This window comes from Pseudophryne corroboree, chromosome 2 (genome assembly GCF_028390025.1).
Source record: "Pseudophryne corroboree isolate aPseCor3 chromosome 2, aPseCor3.hap2, whole genome shotgun sequence".
Classification (NCBI taxonomy): domain Eukaryota; kingdom Metazoa; phylum Chordata; class Amphibia; order Anura; family Myobatrachidae; genus Pseudophryne; species Pseudophryne corroboree.
Window position 1 is genome coordinate 802,822,149 of NC_086445.1, and position 27,185 is coordinate 802,849,333.

The window sequence follows — 27,185 nt, forward strand, 5'->3', positions numbered from 1 at the left end:
GTCAACTGACCGTTTTCTGGGATATGTTTGGAAAAATGCATGCGTGTCCAAGCGTTTGCAGGGCGGGTGTCTGATGTCAATTCCGGGACCTGACAGGCTGAAGTAATCGCAGCGGCTGAGTAGATTCTGGGCAACTCAGAAACCGCCCAAAACTTTTTTGTAGTGCTCGGCTGCACATGCAATCGCACACATGCAAAGTAAATACACTCCCCTATAGGCGGCGACTATCTGATCGCAGCGCTGCAAAAAAAGCTAGTGAGCGATCAGGTCTGAATTTGGCCCATTGTACTGATCATCAGGGCTGTAAATAGGGCTGTACAAGCGTTCATGTTGCATATAGCGCAGGGCTCTGGGAGCAGCTTCCTTTGGGCATGCACCATGCAGTCTGAACAGCCAATCACAGCATCCTGAGGGCATTGCTGGACTTCCCAGTGCTGGCGACCCTGCCCCCTTTCTGCAACATCATAATGTCATGTGCTCAGAGTGCAGGAATGGTACAGAATGCACAGCCACCCTGTTAAGCTGCTGCTGATCATCACCAGATTCTTGGTGGAGTTTTGTAACTTTCTAATTAGTTGATAAATTATAGTAATTAATTACATGGGCCCTCATTCCGAGTTGATCGCTCGCTAGCTACTTTTAGCAGCCGTGCAAACGCATAGTCGCCGCCCACGGGGGAGTGTATTTTCGCTTTGCAAGTGTGCGAACGCGTGTACAGCTAGTAGGACGAAAACGTTTTTTGCAGTTTCTGAGTAGCTCTGGACTTACTCAGCCCTTGCAATCACTTCAGTCTTTTTGGTCCCGGAATTGACGTCAGATACCCGCCCTGCAAACGCTTGGACACGCCTGCGTTTTTCCAAACACTCCCTGAAAACGGTTAGTTGACAGTGACACCCATAAACGCCCTCTTTCTGTCAATCACCTTGCGATCGGCTGTGCGAATGGATTCTTTGCAACAATCCGTTTTGTACCCGTACGACGCATCTGCGCATTGCGGTGCATGCGCAGTAGTAACCTGTTCGCTGCGCTGTGAAAAACGTCAGCGAGCGATCAACTCGGAATGACCCCCATTGTTCACCTGACCAGTGCACCGTATTTCCATTCTTAAGATAGTTGCTCAGCATGAAAATGAGGGTGAGCATTGTGACTATGAGGTCTATTTACTAAGCCTTGGAGAGAACTTTGGGGGTAATTCAGAGTTGATCGCAGGAGCAAATTTGTTAGCAGTTGGGCAAAACCATGGCCCTCATTCCGAGTTGTTCGCTCGCTAGCTGCTTTTAGCAGCATTGCACACGCTAAGCCGCCGCCCTCTGGGAGTGTATCTTAGCATAGCAGAATTGCGAACGAAAGATTAGCAGATTTGCGAATAGAAAATTCTTAGCAGTTTCTGAGTAGCTCCAGACTTACTCAGCCATTGCGATCAGTTCAGTCAGTTTCGTTCCTGGTTTGACGTCACAAACACACCCAGCGTTCGCCCAGACACTCCCCCGTTTCTTCAGACACTCCCGCGTTTTTCCCAGAAACGCCAGCGTTTTTTTCGCACACTCCCATAAAACGGTCAGTTTCCGCCCAGAAACACCCACATCCTGTCAATCACACTCCGATCACCAGAACGATGAAAAATCCTCGTTATGCCGTGAGTAAAATACCTAACTTTTTAGTAAAATCTAAGCGCATGCGCTCTGCGAACCTTGCGCATGCGCAGTAAGCGACTAATCACCATATTGCGAAACTCGGCAATGAGCGAACAACTCGGAATGAGGGCCCATGTGCACTGCAGGGGGGGGGGGATATAACATGTGCAGAGAGAGTTAGATTTGGGTGGGGTGTTTTCAAACTGAAATCTAAATTGCAGTGTAAAAATAAAGCAGCCAGTATTTACTCTGCACAGAAACAAGTTATATCTGCCACACCTGCAGTGCACATGGGGGGTCATTCCGAGTGGATCGCACGCTGCAACTTTTTGCAGCCCATGCGATCAACTAGAAGCCGCCTATGGGGATCATTCCGACCCGATCACATGCTGCACTTCCTCGCAGCGGTGCGATCAGGTCGGAACTGTGCATGCGCGGCGTGTGCATTGCGATCCGTCACCGGGCAACGACGCCGGGAACGAAGAAAGTGGTCACTTCAAGAATATTAACAGGAGGAAGGCGTGTCGGAGCGTCAACTGACCGTTTTCCGGGAGTGGTCCAGTGAACACAGGCGTGTCCAGGCGTTTTGAGGATAGATGTCTGACTTCAATCCCAGACAATGCGGCCGCCGCGCATGCGCAGTTCCGACTCGATCGCATGGCTGCGAAGAAGCGCAGCGTGCGATCGGGTTGGAATGAGCCCCATGGTTTTGCCCAACTGCTAACAAATTTGCTGCTGCGATCAACTCTGAATTACCCCCTTTATCTCTCTAAAAAGCTTAGTGAATAGACCTGTGAGTCTGACCTGACCTGTGAGTCTGTGACCCAATCCAGGGGGTCATTCCGAGTTGATCACACGCTGCAGCCTGTGCGATCAGATAGTCACCGCCTATGGGGGAGTGTATTTTAGCTGTGCAAGTGTGCAAACGCTTGTGCAGGGGAGCTGTACAAAAAACGTTTTGTGCAGTTTCTTAGTAGCTCTGAACTTACTCAGCCGCTGCGATCACTTCATCCTGTCACGTCCCGGAACTGACGACAGACACCTGCCCTGCAAACGCCTGGACACAGCACATGCGCATTCCGGACCCGATCGCACGGCTGCAAAATACTGCAGCATGTGATCGGGTCGGAACGACCCCTCCTGTCAGTAGCCCCTACACAAGTTAAGTATGTGTAATAAGGGATGTAGGGGGTCAATCCGACCCGTTCGCACGCAGCGGTTCTTCGATGCGGTGCGAACGGGTTGGAAATGCGCGGTAGACACTTTGCGCACGCACGTCGTTGCCGGGCAACGACACCGCCAGCAACAAATGTGATCGCAGCGGCGATCGCAAGAAGATGGACAGGCGGGAGGTGTTCCGGGGCGGATACTCACCGTTTCCAGCCGTTTTCAGGGAGTGGTAAGAAAAACGCAGGCAAGTCCAGGCGAACGTCAAAGCCGGGACCTGCTTCGCTGTATCCGTTGCACAGGGTAAGTAGGTCTAGGGCTAGTCTTGTTTTGTGTGAAACTTTTTTAGCATAGTAGGGCTGCACAAGCGTTTGCAGCCCTGCTATGCTAAAATACACTCCCCCATAGGCGGAGATTAGTTGATCGCACCAGCAGCAAAACGTTGCTTGGTGCGATCAACTCGGAATGAGGGCCATAATTGGTTATGTAAGCTTAATTTGTAGTAGTAAACTAATTTGTAATTAGTTAGCGGCATCAATGGTGGATTTAGCAAGAATTGCTGCCTCTGTAGTACATGTATCCTACAGTATATTTACTGCACTTTTAAAAGTACCTAAAACATACTGTACACTGTATGGTGTAGTTTTCCTGCTAGGCTGTTTTGGCAAGGTATCGCACCCTGCCCGTTTTGTATGCCCAGGTCATACTTGCCTACCTTCCCGCAATGGCTGGGAGGCTCATAAAAATTAGGTGGCACTGACAGCAACCCAGAAGAGCGGGCAAGACTCCTGGAACCGCCGACCACATGGTCATCACCAGTGAAGTGGGTGGTACAGGCAGCCGATAAAAAGATTTACATTGAATCTCATCACACCCCACCTTAAGTGGGGTATTTTCTTTCTAGCAGGGATTAGGGACCACGATGGCGCCAGTCCACGCATCCACTCCCCCCCCCCCCAACCCCTTTTCCTAAGGTTAAGAAATACAAGTGCTGAATCCAGAGATTATAAACAAGCAAATGGCTCAGTAGTTCATCTGCAATAATATGCTACACAACCAAGGTGCTTTATTGTAGACCAACTTTTAATGAAGTAGGGAGAAGTGCCAGTATGTTATACTGCCCTAAAATGGTCCCCTTTGACTGCTGCCTATATGAATATTACATTTAAATAAACCAACACACACTTAATTTTTTACAGTATTACATATCTTGCCGTTTTATACTCACAATGCAAGACATGTAATGCACAAGTACAGATGCAGGTAAGTTGGTAATTCAGTTTAAAATATTAAGCAATGGCAATAAATTTCACAAAAGAAAATAATACATTTATTTAATTGTTCTGGAACTGGTAGCCCCCGGAATTATTTTTTTTTGCAAGTACCTGGATCCAAATGGTTCAACTGTAATACCTCCAGACAAGTGTATCAGCAATTACACAAATATTATTTTGCACTGTAAATACTTCAATTTGCAGAGAATAACAGAATTCGACAACAATACTATATAAATACAATACTAATTGTTAATAGAGCTTGTCTAAAACAAGCTGTTAACTATTACTACTATGCAATGCATGCAAACAATAGTGCAATACCTTTAGTCACTCTTACACTACTCGGTACTATCAATATCCCCATTAACTTTAAACCACAAAGTTCAGCTGAGTATTTTAAAGATGGTGCACGTTAGGTTAGGTGTCCTGTCTCCAATAGGGATTAATGGAATTAGGCAAATGTTACTGAGCAAATTTCCCATTTCAATAGTTGCTGCTCGTGACCAGCACAAAAGAGACACTTTCTCTAGGTTGCTGCTACTCCTCTCTCAAGTGACGTTTCCTAGCAAGATTGCAAATTAGTACATTAATTCCAACTAGTCTGTTGCTGCCTTTTCTTTATAATTCTCTGAGGATGTGAGGGTTTACAGTACTCAGGCATCTGTTAATCTGTGGGGAATACTGTCTAAATCCCTCATGGGAAATAAATAATGCAGAATATCCTTTTACGGTACTCCTTGTCTCTCTCTTTACCTCGAGTGCAGCTTTCCTTCACTAACTTTCTGTAATGTCAATCAAGTATGCAGGAGCATTAGTGTAAAGAAGGGCTTCACTAGCTGCATTGGCTGTTAAGAGTTAAATCATAGCAGGATATCCTACGGCAATACCTGCTCGTAATCCTGACTGAAAGGAAGCACCAGTGTTCATTTACATAGTACAGAATACTGCAGCCTTGAATGCTAAAAATCAGTTCTAGGGAAATATAGCTACCTCTGAAGGGGGTACTATATGTAGTGCTATAGCTGGGTAGCGTGACATGCAGAATGCTATAGGTGCTGTTCTGACTCCCTGTATAGCCAGTGTCTGCTGAGCTGTGATGGCTCCTACTATGTGGTGCTAAGATAAATCGCAGTTATACCTCTCCAGGTGTCTGTGTTAGGTCTCCATGCTGTCCGTAGCTGTCAGTGTGGGATACTGGGTATCTTTCCGGACAATCTGCTCCCACGGGCTATCCCTTTGTTACTGCTGCACACCTCTTGCGTTAATTGGGGAGGCCTGGTCCACTCTGAGGCATTACCAACTGCCGGGGCTCCAGATAAAGCTTCACCCACTGCCGCTATGGAAGCTGCTGCGGTCACTCTTATTACATTTGCACCCCCAGACTTGCCTTGCATGGGGGTAGAGCCATCTCACTGACCACCCTTGGGATAGGAAGGTCTGCCTCCATCTCCTCCGTCACCCCCACGCCGCCTCAGCACACTCCTGACGGCATAGCTCTCCTCTCAATATTACCTCAGCTCAGCTCTCACCAACCACCTCTTTCTCACAACTGTCACTGGCAGGGCCGGCTCCAGGCATGTTCAAGTCGAGCGGCCGCGCAGGGCGTCACCCTTAAAGGGCGCCGCACGCTGGCGCCGACATGTTGGCCCTGTCCTATGCTAAGGTCAGTGATGTGGCTGTGCGCGCTGTTCGGCGCTGGCGTCTGATGTCAGACACCGGCGCCGAACAGCGCTCACATATCACTTGCAGGCACAGGCGCCGCACAGCGCGCCCGCCTACAGCAGCACTCCCCCTCCCTCATCGCCGGCACAGCAGCAGGTACTCTGGGGGCATATGTGGCACAGTGGGGGCATTAATGTTTCTGGCACTATGGGGGCATATCTGGCACTGGGGGCATTAATGTATCTGGCACTGTCGGGGGAATTAATGTTTCTGGCACTGTGGGGGCATATCTGGCCCTGTGGAGGCATTAATGTGTCTGGCACTGTGGGGGTCATTTATCTGACACTGTGGGGGCATATCTGGCACTGGGGGCATTAATGTATCTGGCACTGTGGGGGGGGCATTAATGTATCTGGCACTGTGGGGGCATATCTGGCACTGTGGGAGCATTAATGTATCTGGCACTGTGGGGAGCATTAATGTATCTGGCACTGTGGGGGCATTAATGTATCTGGCACTGAGGGGGGCATTAATGCATCTGGCACTGTGGGGGCATATCTGGCACTGTGGGGGGGCATTAATGTATCTGGCACTGTGGGGGGCATTAATGTATCTGGCACTGTGGGGGCATATCTGGCACTGTGGGGGCATTAATGTATCTGGCACTGTGGGGGGCATTAATGTATTTGGCACTGTGGGGGCATATCTGGCACTGTGGGGGCATTAATGTATCTGGCACTGTGGGGGCATATCTGGCACTGTGGGGGGCATTAATGTATCTGGCACTGTGGTGGCATATCTGGCACTGTGGGGGGCTTTAATGTATCTGGCACTGTGGGGGCATTAATGTATCTGGCACTGTGGGGGGCATTAATGTATCTGGCACTGTGGGGGCATATCTGGCACTGTGGGGGCATATCTGGCACTGGGGGATTAATGTATCTGGCACTGTGGGGGGCATTAATGTATCTGGCACTGTGGGGGGCAGTAATGTATCTGGCACTGTGGGGGCATTAAAGTATCTGGCACTGTGGGGGCATATCTGGCACTGTGGGGGCATTAATGTATCAGGCACTGTGGGGGGCATTAATGTATCTATCACTGTGGGGGCATTAATGTATCTGGCACTGTGGGGGCATATCTGGCACTGTGGGGGTATTAATGTATCTGGCACTGTGGGGGGCATGTCATGTGCATCTGGCACTGCTGGGGGCATGTCATGTGCATCTGGCACTGCTGGGGGGCATGTCATGTGCATCTGGCACTGCTGGGGGGGCATGTCATGTGCATCTGGCACTTGTGGGGGGGGCATGTCATGTGCATCTGGCGCTGCTGGGGGGCATGTCATGCATCTGGCGCTGCTGGGGGGCATATCATGTCTATCTGGCACTTCTGGGGTGGGGCATATCATGTATATCTGGCACTGCTGGGGGGGCATATCATGTGCATCTGGCATTGCTGGGGGGCATGTCATGTGCATCTGGCACTGCTGGGGGGGCATGTCATGTGTAGCTGGCACTGCTGGGGGGCATATCATGTGTAGCTGGCACGGCTGGGGGGCATATCATGTCTATCTGGCACTTCTGGGGGGCATGTCATGTGTAGCTGGCACGGCTGGGGGGCATGTCATGTGTAGCTGGCACGGCTGGGGGGCATATCATGTAGTGATCCCGTGTCTCAGTGCAATACCTGGTGCAATGTGTCGCAGTGCTCTACCTGGCGCAAAGTGTATAATGTGCTCTACCTGTCGCAGTGTGTACAGGAGGTTCTACCTGGTGCAATGTGTATTAGCTGCACTACTGTGTGGTGTAATGCGAATTGCCACTATTATGTGGCCACGCCCCTTCCCCACGAAGCAACGCAGCTAAATTTTTGCAGCGCGCCTTCGGCGCGCACTGTACATGTTTTCGCCAGGGGAGCAGCAAGCATTACGGTATGCACATAATTTTGCCCTTCTAACTTAATAATGTGCCCTCCTGAATACAAAATGTGCCCTCCCCGTGATCAGCACCCTGCCCTAAAAAAATCCTAGAGTGAACACTATCATGTGTAGCTGGGGGGCATGTCATGTGTAGCTGGCACTGCTGGGGGGCATGTCATGTGTAGCTGGCACTGCTGGGGGGCATATCATGTCTATCTGGCACTGCACTACTGTAGACATTATGTGTATCTGGCACTATACTGGAGACATTGGCCCTTATTCCGAGTTGTTCGCTCGCTAGCCGCTTTTCGCAGCAGTGCACACGCTAAGCCGCCGCCCTCTGGGAGTGAATCTTAGCTTAGCAGAATTGCGAACGAAGTATTCACAATATTGCGAAAAGATTTTTCTTTGCAGTTTCTGAGTAGCTTGAGACTTACTCTTCCAGTGCGATCAGTTCAGTGCTTGTCGTTCCTGGTTTGACGTCACAAACACACCCAGCGTTCGCCCAGACACTCCCCCGTTTCTCCAGCCACTCCCGCGTTTTTCCCAGAAACTGCAGCGTTTTTTCACACACTCCCATAAAACGTCCAGTTTCCGCCCAGAAACACCCACTTCCTGTCAATCACACTACGATCAGCAGAACGAAGAAAAAACCTCGTAATGCCGTGAGTAAAATACCAAACTTCTTAGCAAATTTACTTGGCGCAGCCACAGTGCGAACATTACGCATGCCCAGTTAGCGGAAAATCGCACCGATGCGAAGGAAAAGAACGAGCGAACAACTCAGAATGAGGGCCATTGTGTGTATCTGACACTATACTGGAGACATTGTGTGTAAGGAACACTACTGTGGCTGTTATGTGTAAGGCTGCTAATTGTGTGCGTAGAGGGGGTGTGAAAATATATTTATTTATAGTTTGATAATATGAAGTTGTGAGGCCACGCCCACTTTTCCAGGAGACCACACCCACTTTTCCAGGAACGGAAGGCGCGCGCATAGAGGATGGGAGGGGGGCGCTTTGAAATTTTCTCGCTCAGGGTGCTAGTAGGCCTGGAGCCGGTCCTGGTCACTGGTCTCCCCACCTGACTGGTAATGTGTCCTGCTCCTGAGCTCTTGAGCAGTTGCTGGGGCTGCTGGAAGCTGCAGTGTGTCAGTTGTCTGATGACATACACCTGCATTATAGCATGATGCACAATGTCAGACATACTGTAATACTTCACATTGTGGTGTATTACAGATATGATTCACTTTCATGTCATAGCTGATGTCTCTAAAGCGTCTCTCTCTCTCTAAGCTTTTTACATTTGTTTGAAACAAATGATTACTACATAGTTAAAAATTGCATTTCTATTTTAGGCCTTTCAGCTGCCAAATTGCTCAATGAATCTGGACTTAATGTTGTGGTTTTGGAGGCTCAGGACAGAGTTGGTGGACGGACACACACTATACGAGTGAGTAATATTGTATAATGCTGTAGACTTAATAATTACACCTATTGTTATCTATTGTAACTACAGTGCCTCTTTTCTCTCCAGGGGTGTGAGTTGATAGATAGACAGTGTCTAGTTAGACAGTCAATAGATAGACACCATATGCTAGACAGACATTAGGTCGACAGGGTCAAAAGGTCGACAGGGTCAAAAGGTAGACATGAAAAAGGAAGACAGTACAAAAGGCAGACAGGGTCAAAAGGTCATCATGAAAATGGTCAACACAAAAAAGGTAGACACCATGTTTATTGCATATATGTGCTTTGTGTGGATAGTTTTGTGATCTGGGACCCCCAATTGTAGAAAGGAATTCGCTCGCCACGCTGCGCTCGCCACAAGGTTAATAACCAACTCCATGCGGACATGGATAGAGAAGGTATGAAATAGTCCAAAAACATGTTACTTTTTTTTTTAAATTGTCTATCTTTTTATGTCGACCTTTTTCATGTCGACCGTTTGACCCTGTCGACCTAATGTCTGTCTAACATATGGGGCCAAATGTAATAGAGTGAGAGTTTCAGAAAGTGAGAGATTTGGTAAGGTTTTGCAGGTTTTTTTTTAAAGTGGCAATCATTTACACAGCAAGATCAACCTGGTTTTGCAGTGTAAAACTCTCACTCTATTACATTTGGCCCCCAGTGTCTATCTATTGACTGTCTAACTAGACACTGTCTATCTATCAACTGGATACCTTCCTCAGCTGGTCTCCTTTACCTCAGAAAGTATCAGTGAAGAGATGTGGAATCCCAGCATTACAGTATAGTGTGAAGCAGAATACAGAGTGTCAGCTATGTTTAAATGCTACTAAAACATAATGTGTGGGTGAGAATGAAGCCATAATTCTTCTGTTTTACTTCGCACAAGGTCCTAATTGGATGTCTTATTGGAGTATATATCCAAAGAAAATGCACAGTGTTTGAGCTCTTAATACTAACAGCTGCAAACTGCGCCTTTTCAGCTCATCTTCACAGCTACAATTAGTTCCTTGCTTCCCTTTGGGGTCTCCAAACTACCCAACTGGTATTCTTTGCTGCATGTACTTCTGTAATCTCTAAAAGGGCTCCATGCTATTGAGGCTTACTTCCAACCACAGAACCATGGACTCTCTTAGTACAAGGACCGGGCCTGCAAAGTATTACCCTCAGTTGGGACCAAACAACTATACTCTGGTTTGTACCTTTCCAGCTTTGTGACCCCCCAATGTTTCTACTGTACACGTCCAAGCTCCAAAATGATTCCTCTGACAGGACCTGCATGCTGCCACTTCACTGACTTACTTTTGGTGTACTCATGCAAGTACCTTCTTTTTCTATCCAGGCTGAATCTTCTCTAAACCGTACTGCCAGCAAACTCTATTGCCTGCTTATATCTGGTACACCATCTCCAGTTGACTCCTGTCTCTGGCTACCAGGTACTCCCTCTAGTACCCTACTTGCCTGTATTAGAATTGCTTCCTTTTAATTTGTTCTTTGCCAGCCCAGACTCTTCTTTTCAGTGGCGTTTCTAGAGAGGAGGTCCGTGTGCAGGCTCCATCTGGGCCCCCTCCTCTCTATCCAGCAGCGCATGGTGCTCTGGGCACTGTCCCAGAGCCTAGAGCACATTTGCAAATCTCCAGGAAAATGGCACGGTACTGCGCATATGCGAAACACTGGGAAAATGGCAGGAAACACTGGGAAAATGGCTGCGCTTATGTTGGAATGAGTTAGTGGCCACTTGAATTGGTACACCGTAAGTCAGGAACATTTTGAAGAAGCTATTGGGCCTTTGTGCAAGGCTCACTAGAAAAGGAGAGCAAGCACAGGAGCCTGAGAAGAGATGTTCAACCAACCATTTACCTTGCTTACCTTCTAATGGTGTAGTTTGAGCATCTGCTCTGACTGCCTGCATGCTATGCTCCTGTTGGTTATTCAAGTTTCAATGGAGAAGAGCTCGGAGAGTGACAGTTGCAGCATGTGAGGTTGATGGAGACTATGGACGGCAGTTATACTGCTCAATTAATACTGCTTCATCTGGTCTGTGGCAGATAGTGACAGCTCAGGGCCCACGTGCACTGCACACCATGCAACCATTGCTAATATGTCACTGTTATTGGAGAGACTGGGTTCTAAAACAGTGTGGGGACTGTATGCTGGAGTAGTGTGAGCCAGTGGCTACAGGAACAGTGTAAGTACCACCAGCCTCTGATACAGCGTCAACAGCCAGTCATAAAATGTGATGAAATTGTGATGAGCATTGTAGATGCAAATTTAAAAACTGCAAATATATGTATGTAAAAAGACAGAATAGCTTGGATATTCTTTTTTATTTCTTTTTTTTATTATAAAGAACAAAGAAGTTCAATATGTGGACGTCGGAGGTGCATATGTGGGACCAACTCAGAATCGTTTATTACGGATAGCAAAAGAATTAGGTGTGCAGACTTACAAAGTGTATTTAAGTGGTCACCTTATCCAGCATTCCAAGGTAAGAACATTATTGGTGAAGATACAATACAGCAAAAGTTGCACCATACTTTGGCTGGTGGGCTTTGCTTAGTGACCCCAGTGCACACATTTGTGCAGATGGTTATTTTATCTGGTCGGCATGTACCCCCTGACACCAATCCTCTTACTTATTTGGTTGTCCCGTGCTGGTACTGATAAGGGAATTGAACCATAGCAAGGTTCTGATGTAGTTATCTTCCCAGAAGTTGTCCCATAGGGATCACCGTTCCCAATAATCGGATTGCAGGCAAATCTTGTGGTTTAGAAGTCCCAGCCTTATCACCTTTTTGGGACAACCAAATAAGTAAGAGGATCTCCATCTTTACGGAGTGCTAACCGATTGGAGGACTTACTACAGTGAACTGGTAACACCGATCAATAATTTCCCTAGGATAAGGCTTCTTGCATTATACCCAGCATTTCAAGAATTTTTTTTTTTAAATTAAGCAGTGTTGATTCTGGCCCTATTTTTAATTATTTTTTAATTTTTGGTACCATTATTGGCCCTCATTCCGAGTCGTTCGCTCGGTAATTTTCTTCGCATCGCAGTGAAATTCTGCTTAGTACGCATGCGCAATATTCGCACTGCGACTGCGCCAAGTAATTTTACAATGAAGATAGTATTTTTACTCACGGCTTTTTCTTCGCTCTGGCGAACGTAGTGTGATTGACAGGAAATGGGTGTTACTGGGTGGAAACACGGCGTTTTCGGGGCGTGTGGATAAAAACGCTACCGTTTCCGGAAAAAACGCAGGAGTGGCCGGAGAAACGGGGGAGTGTCTGGGCGAACGCTGGGTGTGTTTATGACGTCAAACCAGGAACGACAAGCACTGAACTGAACGCAGATGCCGAGTAAGTCTGAAGCTACTCTGAAACTGCTAAGTAGTTTGTAATCGCAATATTGCGAATACATCGGTCGCAATTTTAAGAAGCTAAGATACACTCCCAGTAGGCGTAGGCTTAGCGTGAGCAACTCTGCTAAATTCGCCTTGCGAGCGATCAACTCGGAATGAGGGCCATTGATCTTTTCTTAACAATATCTGTTGCAACAGTAATTACTTGTTAATACATATGAAATAGATGATGTATGTTCATAATAAATTTCTTACTATATTTCTAATCAGTCCCAAGTATAAAACGGTGTAATATGTGATTTTTAAATGATATGCGTGATATCGATATCATTAACGATATTTTTGTGCATATCTTCTAATGTGTACGCACTATATACAGTAGTTAATGATGCGCGCCCTCCGCGCATCGTCAACAAACCCCTCTATCATCTGTACATGGAGTAAAATTTTTACTATGTCATCCAAAACTGCATGTTCGGGCCGGCATCGGGGTGACGCCACTGAACGATATCCTTAGCGATATCGTTTAGTGTGTACGCTGTAAATCGGACGCCAGGGAGGGTAGGGAAAACATTAGACAATATCGCTCTTGGAGCGTATTGTCTAATGTGTAGGCACCTTTACTTTGTTGATGTACCTTGGCTATGCTCTGGCAAACAGTGCTGAGGCTTTGTTTTAGCTCGAGTACACAACTGATTACTTTACTACAAAATTTGCATTCCAGTTAATCACTGTACATGAGCCCTCATTCCGAGTTGTTCGCTCGCTAGCTGCTTTTAGCAGCAGTGCAAACGCTAGGCCGCCGCCCTCTGGGAGTGTATCTTAGCTTAGCAGAAGTGCGAACGAAAGGTTAGCAGAACTGCTCGAAAAAATTTTCATGCAGTTTCTGAGCAGCTCCAAACCTATTCCTACCTTGCGATCACTGCAGACAGTTTAGTTCCTGTTTTGACGTCACAAATGCCTTGCGTTCGGCCCGCCACTCCCCCGTTTCCCCAGGCACGCCTGCGTTTTCTTCTGACACGCCTGCGTTTTTTAGCACACTCCCGGAAAACAGTCAGTTACCTCCCGGAAACGCCCCTTTCATGTCAATCACTCACCGATCAGCCGAGCGACTGAAAACAGTCGCTCGACCTTGTGTAAAAATGCATAGTTTTGTGTGAAAGTACTTCGCGCGTGCGTACTGTGGCCTGTACACATGCGCAGAACAGCCAATTTTTAGCCTGATCGCTGTGCTGCAAACAACGGTAGCTAGCGATCAACTCGGAATGAGGGCCATATTGTAGAATACTATTAACGCAACTTTTATGTTACAGGGTAAATCAAATACATTTTATGGAGCGTTCCCACCTGCATATAATCCACTCGTTTTCCTGGATTATAACAGTTTTATGAGAACTATGGATCAGTGGGGCAGTGAGGTATAACATCTTTAATTTTGGATCTGTTTGGAAAGCATGAAATAATAAATAGTATTTATTGAACTTAATTATTGAATGCCTGTACAGTTCCCGATAAGCCCTATTTATCTCTCTATATGTCTAATCTCAACAAATGTAAAGACTATTAAACTGGGATAATTCCAAGGGATTACTTCCAAGAGCATAGCTACCATATTTATTTATTTATTATTTATTTATTTCTTTATTAACAGTTTCTTATATAGCGCAGTATATTCCGTTGCGCTTTACAATTAGAACAACATTATTAGAACAAAACTGGGTAAAAGCAGACAGACATAGAGGTAGGAGGGCCATATGTGCAGGGAGTGCAGCTGCTATGGGGCCCAGAGCTGAGAGGGGCCCACCTTCCAATCCCTGTCAAAGTTACATGTGTTATATACATTTTTCACCACTGTGTGGTATAGTACATAGGGGGCCTACAATATATCTAGTTACGCCCCAGGACCTGATCATTGTAATGTGGTATAAAATGAACTTGAGGTCATTATAATGTTAAATAATATGAACTGAGGCACTGTAATGTGGCACAGTATGAAGTAGAGGCACTATAGTGTGGCACTGTATGAACTGGGGGCACTGTAATGTTACATACAGTAATATGAACTGGGGCACTAATGAGGCACAGAATGAAGTGAAGGCACGATAGTGAGGTATGGTATAAACTGGGGGCACTGTAATGTTACATAATATGAACTGGGGGGGCACTGCATGTCATAATGTGAATTGGGAGTACTGTGTGGCATATTGTGTACTGGCAGCCCTACAATGTGACATAATGTGAACTAGGCCATTACTATGGTTCATAAAATAAACTAGGGCACGATTGTGGGGCATAAAACAACTGCTGTGGAGAGGATTCTCTCTAGCAATATTGGGACATGGGCCCTTTCAAAATGATGCAATGGGGCCCACAAAGTTCTGGCAACGTCCACGATTACTTCCTTACTTCTGGTTTATAGTAGAGTAGCACAATATACTGTACTGGATGTAGAAGTGTTTTCCTACCACTCATGTGAGTGATATGCTGCTGCTGTTGATGTTGTTGTCGTCATTATCATTATTATTTATCGTTTAAATGTTATTGAATATATTATGAGGATCAAACGGGATTGGGATAGAGTTACAGAAAATGTAAGTATTTTATATTCTGATTACATGTAACAAAATCCCTAAAAGGTATCCTCTTTATTTCAAGCAGATTATTATAAGGTATTGGGGACTTTTTGAGAAAGAACATTGTACATGGGCATGTGCCAAGTAGTGGCTTCTACACTGAAAATTGTGGTTTCAGGTTTTCATAACCCACCTCACCACATCCTGGTCTGCCAATTAAGGAAAACTAGAGTAACTTGGTGACAGATAGTCTCTGTATTTGAAGGACGGGGACCCCACATCTAATGTTAAGCTAGCAGGATTTTGTGAAGTAGTAATAATAGAATGTTAACTTTTGGCTCATGTTACATTATATTAAATTAATACATACTGTACATATATTTACTGAGGTTGTATATTATATTAAAATAATTAAAATAATTGTGGGGCCCTCAACTCTAGCATGATAGTACCCAATGCCATACTAAGTTCCAATAACATTAAAGCTGATGACCTAAAGGAAAATTCAGAGCTCATGTAATTTTACCTAACACCAGGGCATGTATGTGACAGAGGGGGATATTTACTAAGCAGTGATAAGAGTGGAGAAGTGAGCCAGTGGAGAACTTGCCTCATCAACCAATCAGCAGCTCTGTATAATTATATAGTATGCAAATTATAGATGTTACTTCAGTGCTGATTGGTTGCCATGGGCACTTCTCCACTGGCTCACTTCTCCGCTCTTATCACTGCTTAGTAAATGTCCCCCATAGAGTATGCATAGCCATGAAATTAACCCCGTCTTATTGTTGGCTGTCAAATGGAATTAAATATAGTCATATGTATCTATTGCCACTGTTGGACTGTAAAAGAAGATGAAATAAGAGTTTAAGAAAATAGTAATTACAAATTAGCACAAACTGTTATTACCCTTGGGAAAACTGGGACATATGGGGATCCCTGGCAAGGTTTCTAGTGGCGTAAGCAGGGGTTAAAGTGAGCCGGAACGGGCCGGAACTGCGTTCCGTCAGTTCCACCAGGAGACGGAACGCAGTTCCGCCTCCCCCGGCTCACCTAACCCGATGTCCCGGGCGGCGCTGCAGGGAGATGCCGGGCGCCCGCTGAGATCGCGTTACCAGCGGGCGCCCGTCTCCCTCTCCGCAGCGGCAGCCGGAGGCAGGAGCTCAGTACTGAGCTCCGGCTTCCGGCTCTGTCAGTGCGCGCTATGGGAGAGACGTCATGACGTCTCTCTCATAGTGCAGAGGAGCGGGCGGCGAGAGAGGACTGCGGCGGGAGCGGGGCTAGGTAAGTATAGTTCTTCCCCCCCCCTCCTTCCTATATGTATACCACAGGCGTTTCTACTGGGGGCCTTTACTACTGGGGCAAACTACAGAGGGGCAAGCTACTGGGGGGCTCTAGTACTGGGGGCAAACTAGTGGGGGGCTTTACTGCTGGGGCAAACTACAAGGGGCAAACTACTGGGGGGCTCTAGTACTGGGGGCAAACTACTGGGGGGCATTACTGCTGGGGCAAACTACAAGGGGCAAACTACTGGGGGGCTCTAGTACTGGGGGCAAACTGCTGGGGCAAACTACAGAGGGGCAAACTACTGGGGGGCTCTAGTACTGGGGGCAAACTACTGGGGACCTTTACTACTGGGGCAAACTACTGGGGGGCTCTAGTACTGGGGGGCTTTACTGCTGGGGCAAACTACTGGGGGCAAACTACTGGGGGCATTACTACAAGGGGGCAAGCTACAAAGGGGCAAACTACTGGCAGCATTACTACTGGGGGCTAAACTACAAGGGGGCATAATTACAGGAGCTAAACTACTGGGGGTATAACTACAAGGGGGCAAACTACTGGGGACATTACTAACTTTGGCAAACTACATGGGGGCTAAACTACAGGGGCTAAACAACTGGGGGCACAACTGCAGGGGGCATTACCACTGGGGGCTAAACTACATGGGGCAAACTACATGAGGGCAAAACTACTGGGGGCATTACCACTCAGAGGCTAAACTAGAGGGGGGGTGTAAATTGCTGGGGTCATAACTGCAGGGGCATTACCAGTATTGGCATGACTACTGGGGCTAAACTACAGGGGCTAAACGACTAGGGGCAATACTACACAGGGGCATTACCATTAACGGCATTACTGATGGGGTGCACAGCTAATGAGGGCATTGTAAAGGGGGCACTTCATAAGGGGCACTTCTGTTGGGGACATTGCATAAGGGGCACTACTACTGTAGGCATTGTATAAGGGATGCTACTGCTGGGGGCATTACTGTATGGGCCGACAAAGAAGCTGCGTTCCTGGTCCGCCCTCCGTCGCTCCGCCCCTACCATCTCCGCCGCACTGGAAGCCCAGGTTCCAGACTCCCAGCTGCAGCGGATCGTTCCAGACTCCCAGCTGCAGCGGATCTGGGACCAGGCCGGCTTTATTATTCCTGCCGCTGCATCGAGCTTCTGTGACCGCGGCACTACTAGTTCAAATCTGTCGCTGATTGGCTGCCGGTCCGCAGCAGTTTTGAAATATTAGCGCCGTAGTCACAGGAGCTCGATGCGGCGGCAGGGATAATAAAGCCAGCCTGGTTCCAGATCCACTGCAGCCGCCCTCAGCCTCTTCTGCCGCCCCGCCCTCGGACCTCTGCGCACCCACAGCCTCCTCCTCCGCACTATCTCCGAGGCCCACAGCCTCCTCCACGTCACGCCTACCACAGCCTACTCATCCACAGCACCGCAGACCACCGCCGCTGCTAAACAGGTAATCTAACCTGCTGCCTTTCTCTCTCCCTAGTCCCTACTGTATTCCCCTGCTGTCACTTTCCATGTCCCTGCTGTCACTTTCCATGTCCCTGCTGTCACTTTCCATGTCCCTGCTGTCACTCTCTCTGTCACTCTATAATGTGAATTTCGGCTCATTCTCTGTGCTATAATGTGAATTTTGGCTCATTCTGTGTGCTATAATGTGAATTTCGGCTCATACCGTGTGCTATAATGTGAATTTCGACTCATACTGTGCGGTGTAATGTGAATTTCGGCTCATATCGTGTGGTGTAATGTGAATTTGGCTCATACTGTGTGGTGTAATGTGAATTTGGCTCATACTGTGTGGTGTAATATGAATGTGGCTCATACTGTGTGGTATAAATGTGAATTTCGGCTCATACTGTGAGCTATAATGTGAAAGGGGTCCTATTGTGGTGCATAATGTGTATAAGGGGTATATGGTGTGGTAAACTACACTGAAGGGCACGCCCCCTTTTGCGTGGCCACGCCCCCTTGTCAGGAGTGCGCGCGCCTTCGGCGCGCACATAATTGCACCCTTCGCTTTTCCATACCCCCACTTCAAAATTTCCACTTGGGTACTACTACTGTGGGCATTATTACTATTGTGTGACCACGCCCCTTTCTTTTTGAGACCACACCCCCTTTTTGCTGCGCGCGCCTACGGCGCGCGCAATATCTTTATTTCGTGGGCGCCGTGGGAAGGGGGGTGAGTTCCACCACCTCTCTAGGACCACTTTAAGCACTGGGCGTAAGTACTAAGTACTACACACATTAGAAAACTGATGGTTTCTATGTAACAGCTGCCAATATGACTGATACATATAGTATTAAAATCACAGTTAATGGAAAGTTGGTGACATTTATATTCATATAACAATAATGGCCAGCTGTGCCATCAGTTGCCAGTTTATGAAGCATAGGACTACTATCCTGAAGGAAAGGAGCCCGTGATAATTACTTCTTCATCTTCTGAATATGTTCATACTGGAGCAAGTATTATTGGTAAAAAACAATTACCAGTAAAACATAAACCTTGTTGTTTTCAGTATTCTGGGCAAAAGCTCAAAGCTTTCTTAAGTATCATCATAATTATGCAGAGAAATGAAATGAATATTGTTATTGACAGATTCCAGCAGATGCTCCATGGAAAGCACCTCAAGCTCTAGACTGGGATAAAATGTCAATGAAAGAATTCATAGACAAAGTGTGCTGGACAAGTTAGGCAGTTATTTCACATTTACTAAATACAGTATATTAATTATACAGTAACTGAAGACTAGAAAATATAAAAGGGTGGATACAAAGGCCAAAGCAAGGTAAAATTGTATGCTAGTGTATCTGCATTTATGTATAGGGTACAACGTGCAACATGTTATGGTTTTCTCTATTGGAGTTAATGGTCAAGCACATTGTACTAGTACTGCCCTCTGTGCTTTCGAGGTGCTCTGCCTCAGCTAAAGTATTATGTTTACTTCTGCCTACGAATGTATGATTTTGCCAAGTTCTCATTAAGCATCCATTGCCTTTGTACTAAAATTTGTTGCTCCTGTCTGATTTACTTCATTACATAGTGATTTTAACTATTTGAAGTGCTTTTGTTTGTGCACATATTGGGAAAATATGTTGTGCAATTGTAAAAAAAAAAAAAAAATAGGTGTCCCTTAGCCCAAATTTGGATCAGTTAAAAAATTTGGCATTATGAAAGCGCAACTGAATTACATCTGCACAGTCATAATTCATTTATGTGAAAACAGGTTCTCCCTTTGGCCAACAGGTTTTAGGTTTCATACGTAAACAGTATTGATAATAGTTAACAGTTGACTAAGGGTGCTCTTATACTAATCAGTTGACTAAAGGTTCTCTCCTAGTAGTTATCAGTAAGCCAAGGGTGCTTGCAGTACATAATAGTTATCAGCTGAATAAGAGTGCACTCATACTTATCAGTTGTCTAAGGGTGCACTCGTAGTTATTAGTAAGCTCAGAGTGTTCTCACAGTAGATATCAGTAAGCTAAGGATGTTCTCATAGGGGTCTATTCATGAAGCAGTGAAAAGCGTGGAGAAGTGAGCCAGTGGAGAAGTTGCCTATGGCAACCAATCAGCTGCTCCATACAATTGTGTAGTATGCAAATTATAAATGTTACTTCAATGCTGATTGGTTGCCATGGGTAAGCTTCTCCACTGGCTCACGTCTCCACGCTTTTCACAGCTTCATGAATAGACCCCATAGTAGTTATCAGTAAGCTATGGGTGATCTCATAGTCGTTATCAATTGACCAAGGATGCTCTCATAGTAGTTATCAGTAAGCCAAAGGTCCTCTTATAGTAGTTGAGAGTTATCAGTAAGCCAAAGGTCCTCTCATAGTAGTTATCAGTAAGCCAAAGGTTTTCTCATAGTAGTTATCAGTTGACTAAGGGTGCTCTCATAGTAGTTATCAGTTGAGCAAGGGTGTTCTCATAGTAGTTAACTACTATGAGAGCACCCTTAGTCAAGTGATAACTACTATGAGAACACCCTTGCTCAACTGATAACTACTATGAGAGCACCCTTAGTCAAGTGATAACTACTATGAGAGCACCCTTAGTCAAGTGATAACTACTATGAGAGCACCCTTAGTCAAGTGATAACTACTATGAGTGCACCCTTAGTCAAGTGATATCAGTTGACCAAGGGTGCTCTCATAGTAGTTATCACTTGACTAAGGGTGCTCTCATAGTAGTTATCACTTGACTAAGGGTGCTCTCATAGTAGTTATCACTTGACTAAGGGTGCTCTCATAGTAGTTATCACTTGACTAAGAGTGCTCTCATAGCAGTTATCACTTGACTAAGGGTGAACTCATAGTAGTTATTAGTGTTCATTCTAGTACCCTGCACCTGTCACAACCAATTCAGTTCATCTTTCCTGCCTGGGGTGTTGCTCTCTGCTCTGGTACTTCTAGCACACTCTGGTATGTATCTCAGTGTTGACTGAAAAATACTAAGGGTGGTCTCATAGTAGATATCAGTAAACTAAGAGTGCTCTCAGAGCAGTTATCAGTAATAATAAATTCATATTTATACCTCATAATAAATTCTCTTTATATCTCTTTTATAGAGTATGTCTTACTACAAAAATTTATTCGCAACACTTCTCCAATATTGTTTTGTCAACACAAATAGGGCAGGATTCAAATGTTCCCTCCCACCCCCTATCGCGCCTACCGGCGGTATTCTAATGTTACTGCCAACGGATAAGACATCTTCATTTCAGCTCACTACGCCCCGGAGGTAGCGAGCTGAAATGCGTGTAAAGAGACCCGTTTGGGTGCCCAAATGGGTCTCTTCGTGATTGCGCCCATTACTTTAGTCGGGTTTAGGCACTTGACGCACCTAAACCAGACTGTAATGAGAACAATCAGTGCGATAACGGGGCACATTTGAATATCGTCCCTCTATCTCCCGTCACTTTAGACGGGAGATAGCGGGTGCAATGTGATTTGAATCCGGCCCATAGAAGTAAGTTTACAGTAGTATTTTCATTTTTACAATTACATTTCTCTCCCAATTTAATGAAAATTTCCTGCTAAATTTTTTTTTTCATTTCTAATTGTCATCTTCCAAACTGGCCACACAAATACAGACCCTACTGCAGTGTTTGGCAAGCTAAATATATTATAAGTGTTCATTCTAGCACCCTGCACTGTCACAACCTGTGCAGTTCCTATTTCCTGCCTGGGGTGTTGCTCTGGTACTTCTAGCACACTCTGATTTGCATCTCAGTGGTGAGATAAAGACCAAAGTGTGTTAGAAGCACCAGAGCAGAGATCGACACCCTAGGCAGGAAAGAGGAACTGCACCAACTGTGACACTTGCAGGGTCCTGGAATGAACTCTATATTATTGTGTTTAAATATTTGTTTTTCAGTGCTGCAAGGCGGTTTGCAGAGCTGTTTGTGAATTTAGTTGTAACTGCGGAGACACAACAGGTTTCTACACTGTGGTTCCTCTGGTACGTAAGGATTTGTGGTGGAACGACAAGGATTTTCGCAACAGAGAATGGAGGACAGGTGAATAAAATGTAATACTGTATGTGTGCTTGAAAATGTTATTTTTTAAAATAATGTGTAGTTAATAATCTATAGAAAATGAAGATAGGACACTTGCTTAACAAACCCATACACCATGGGAAAAAGCCCCAGGGGTTATGGGTGGAGACATAGGCAGGATTCCATCCAATAGGCCCATTTCAGATCTTCAGCCTGAGATCAGGCAAATTAGTACCTGCACCTGTAAGAGGCTGATATAAGTTGTGTCACGGCTTTACTCAGGGTATCACTTCCTGGGGGTACAGGTAGCTGGCCTGTTAAGAGACTGTGATTTACTGTCCATGAGTACTGTGCATATGCTTACTAGTGCATATCGTACCGTGTCTATAGAACCAGCGATGAACCATACACGCTCCCGCATATCGTCATCGCTGTGAGCATATGTGGCACTGAGGAGGCATATATGGCACTGGGGGGGGGTGTATGTGTACCTGGCACATGGGTGGGGGGGCTATATTTCGCACTGGGGGCATGTGAGTACCTGGCACTGTAGGGGAATATCTGGCACTGGGGGCATATATGGCACTGGAGGGGTATATGTGTACCTGGCACATGGGGGGGGGGCTATATTTGGCACTGGGGGAATGTGAGTTCCTGGCACCGTGGGGGAATATCTGGCACTGGGGACATATGTGGCACTGGGAGCACAGCCCTAGCAACAAGCACTACCCCCTAGCAACGAGCATGACACCCAGTGCATGAAACCCCTGGCAACGAGCATGATACCCAGTGAATAAAAGACCTGGCAACGAGCATGACACCCAGTGCATGAAACCCCTGGCAACGAGCATGACACCCTGAGCATGAAACCCCCTGGCACCGTGCATGGAACCAAGAGCATCAAACCCCTGGCAACGAGCAGGTAATTTAAAAGTAATTAGAAGCCTTACTGTAGGACTTAATGTGTAATGGAAATTACGGTGTGCGGCATAATGTATCACGGACATTGCGGTGTGTGTCATAATGTGTCACAGGCATTACGGTGTGTGGCATACTATATCACGGGCATTGTGGTATGTGGTATAATGTCTCAGGGTCATTGCAGTGTGGCATAATGTATCACGGGCATTGCAGTGTGTGGCATAGGGTATAACGGGCATTGCGGTATGTGTCACAGGCATTACGGTGTATGGTATACTATATCACGGGCATTGTGATATGTGGTATAATGTCTCAGGGTCATTGCAGTGTGTGGCATAATGTATCACGGACATTGCGGTGTGTGGCATAGGGTATAACGGGCATTGCGGTATGTGTCACAGGCATTACGGTGTATGGTATACTATATCACGGGCATTGTGATATGTGGTATAATGTCTCAGGGTCATTGCTGTGTGTGGCATAATGTATCACGGACATTGCGGTGTGTGGCATAGGGTATAACGGGCATTGCGGTATGTGTCACAGGCATTACGGTGTATGGTATACTATATCACGGGCATTGTGATATGTGGTATAATGTCTCAGGGTCATTGCAGTGTGTGGCATAATGTATCACGGACATTGCGGTGTGTGTCATAATGTGTCAGGCATTACGGTGTGTTGTATACTATATCACGGGCATTGTGGTATGTGGTATAATGTCTCAGGGTCATTGCAGTGTGTGTCATAATGTGTAACGGGCATTGTATGTGCTATAATGTATCAGGGGCATTGCAGTGTCTGGCATAATGTATCACGGACATTGCGGTGTGTGTCATAATGTGTCACAGACATTGTATGTGCTATAATGTATCACGGGCATTGCAGTGTGTAGCATAATGTATAACGGGCATTGCGATTCCTGTCATAATGTGTCACAGGCATTACGGTGTGTGGCATAATGTGTCGGGGGCATTACGGTGTGTGCATATTGTGTCATGTGCATTATTGTGTGTGGCATAATGTCTTAGGGCCATTGCAGTATGTGGCATAATGTATACTGGGCGTTACTCTAAGGAGGAAAAATGACAAATAATGTAAGGGGCATGAATCAGGATTATTTTTCTTTCCTGTGGTGGCTAACGTCTGGGCGTGCAGGTTGCAAACCTGGGGTATAAGGTAGTATTTTCCTGCAATGTCACGCCCCTTTATGCGAAGCCACGCCCATTTCAATGAAGCCACACCCCTTTTGCTACGCGCGCATATTTGTCCCTTTAGTAGTGCCAATTATGGGGGATGGGGGGGGGCGCCGAAGAATTTTTTGGCTTGGGGGAGAAAAATTTCTAGTTACGCCACTGAGTCAATATCGTTGGTTCTGGACTCCGAGTGCTTCAAGGAAAATCGTTAAGCTAAAATCATTCATAGCCAGAATCGCACCGTATGTAGGCCCCTTTAGAGCCAAGACAGGTTAGGATTTATTTTGATATTTTATGTTTTCTGTACTGCACAATAAAACTAGCTACAGCTAGATTGCATGAAAACCCTGGACTTGTGTGCTGTTTCTTGCCTGCTGTGTGTTTGGGGGTAACCATCTACCCCAAGAGAGGGCACCCCTACCATTTTCTCATCACAGTGTGTAAGTAATACCTCTTTTACACTCGCACACCCGGGTCACTCCCGGAATGCTTCCCGGGATGCGTCCCAGGATGCATTCCCGGGACTGACCCCTTTCACACTGCACTAAGACCTGGGATCGACCCGGGACAGCCCCATTTACATTGATCCCGGGATATCCCTGCAAATGCATATGTATGTCATTAGAAATGGCCTTTTTCTGGCTCACATAGATGAGGTCACAGTAGTCAACAAAGGGAGGGGTGGTGCCTGCTCACACCATTGCTGCAGTCATGGCCGACGGAGTACCAGTGTGTATGCCTGAGCTCATGATTCTTTCTGCTTTGCAGATGTTTCATACAGCCAGTGACAGCATGATGCAGCTTGTCACACTGTGCAGTATACTGCACATATATTTTATGAGGAGGAGGAGGGCGCAATTTATGGTGGATAGGGCTGCTAGTCGCCGCCAATATTTGCGCAGGAGGAGAGCCCTCATATCATCCAGGATGAGTACCATCCTTAGCGTGAATATGGGGCCTAACCGCTCATTTTGGTCCAGAGATCGCCGGAACGGAGAAGCCTTTATGAGGACCGTGGAAGCTTACCAGGATGAGGAGTGGATGGCTAACTTCCGTGTGTCTCGTGCAACCTTTAACTACATCCTGGAATTACTTACCCCAGCACTTGACATGCAGACCACCAGGCTTAGGAGACCCATCGAGGCACGCAGGAGGCTAGCTATTGCATTGTGGTGGTATGCTACCCCAGGAGAGTACCGCTCAGTCTCATGCTTGTTCGGTGTTGCGATCTGCACCTGCTGTGTCCTAGTCCACCAGGTGACTAAAGCAATTGTATCTACCTTATACAAGCGCTTCATATCTCTACCACAAGGACAGCGCTTACAGGATACCATCAAAAGATTTGTGAAGCGAGGCTATCCGCAGTGTGGAGGAGCGATTGATGGGACAGACATCCCCATTATTGCCCCACGTGACAACCATGCTGACTATTTTAATAGGAAGGGCTGGCACTCCATCATATTACAGGCTGTTGTGGACCACAAATATTGGTAAATGTTTATTTTTGGGGTGGTGGGATGAGTTGCATGTGTGAGTTTTACATTCTAACTTTTTTAAATTTTACTGTTCTTTAGTTTCCTAGATGTGTTTATTGGCTGGCCAGGCCGATCTCATGACTCCCGAGTTCTTGCCAATTCTGACCTGTACAACATCGTAGAGGAGAAGCAGGGAGGCTGGCTGTACCCCAAAGAGTGTGCAAAGGTTGTGAATGGGGTGGAGATCCCCATCCACATCATCGGGGATGCTGCATACCCTTTACGCCCCTGGATTATGAAAGGCTACACCCAACAGGTCCAGTTAACCCCAGAGCAACAAACCTATACTCACACCCTGAGTTCAGCAAGGATGGTGGTTGAGAACACCTTTGGCAGGTTAAAAGGAAGATGGCGTTGTTTGATGAAGCGCAATGATGTGGACCTAAAGAATATGCCTAATGTAGTAGCTGCGTGCTGTATACTGCACAACATCTGTGAACTGAAAAATGAGGTATTCCTTCCTGAGTGGACTGTGCTGGACCCTGAGGTTATGAACCCACATGTGGAAGGTGCTTTGTTTGGGACTGCCTCAAACTCCGCTGCAGAACAAATACGCCACACTATTACGTCCAACCTTGCAGCACTGGTACAATAGTGTTTAAGAATCAGCACAACATGTTTGGTGATTTAAATTTTTTTATTTTGTATTCCACCTTTGATCTTTGGTTTCAATATTTATGATTTTCAAAAAAAAAACACATTGCCAGCAACTGTGTATATATGGAGAAACAATGTAGAAAACACTGAAAACATGGTCTACTGTTACGCACAAGTGGGAATGCTATGCATAGATTTGCAATCAAGTTTTGATTGGCATAAAAAAAAAACACAGGTAGGCTTGTAGATACAACACCATAAACCACAGTGTCCCTGTAATATATTATTACTGTGTAAAAAATAAATAAAAAGTGCTTTAATGTAGACACTATACAAAACAGAACATAGAAAAAAAATTAAATAATGCACAAACAGTTGTGCATAAACACTGACCACACTGTGGTTATTTAACAACAAATAACAACAATAGGAAATTCACTGTGTTTCACGGCAAATTGCGCAATACAGTAAACTCTGTGTTTTGCGCGCTAGATGGTGCAGTATTTGGGGCATAGTATGGGCCAGGATTAAATGATGAAAAACCCTGTTCAGGGTATTGTGAGTTGTGGTGTTGGATTGGTGCTCTTGAGGTATTGCTCATACGCTCATAGAACGCCACGTTCATTTGGTGCAATTCCCTGTGCCTGTCATACTGCTCTCTACTCATGCATTCCTGCATTGTCATGACTTGGGAAAGAAATGCATCATGCATTTGGCGTTCTGCCTCTAGAAACCTGTCGAGCCTTGCACCCTCCTGTGCGGACATTGTAGCGTCCATCTCTCGGAGTTGGTCGACAAGGACATTTGACATGGCTTTAGCCACTTGCTCCGCTTTGCTCAGTTTCTTCCTTCTAGGCGGTACGGTGTAAACTGTGAAGAGAAGAAATACAAAATGAGCGTATATAAAAATAGCAGCGTTAGCAAACATGTGTTTGTGGCATTAATCCACCTACACACTAGCTACTCTGCAACATTGAACTATTTATCAAAATGCTAAGCCCCCCTGGGTGGGGGCAGAAATTGCAAAGCGTGCCACCGTGCCAGCAGCGCGATGAGTGCAGTGATCCTGCAA

General features: G+C 46.1%; 1 protein-coding gene across 1 annotated transcript in view; it reads left to right on the forward strand.

The window, feature by feature from the left end:
• LOC135049264 (amine oxidase [flavin-containing] A-like) overlaps positions 1-27,185 on the forward strand; it is a 148,339-nt gene that overhangs the window by 22,034 nt on the left and 99,120 nt on the right. The window contains exons 2-4 of the mRNA XM_063955624.1: positions 9,019-9,113; positions 11,478-11,615; positions 13,803-13,907. Of these exons, the coding sequence (XP_063811694.1) occupies positions 9,019-9,113; positions 11,478-11,615; positions 13,803-13,907 (338 nt within the window). The remainder of the gene's footprint in view (positions 1-9,018; positions 9,114-11,477; positions 11,616-13,802; positions 13,908-27,185) is intronic.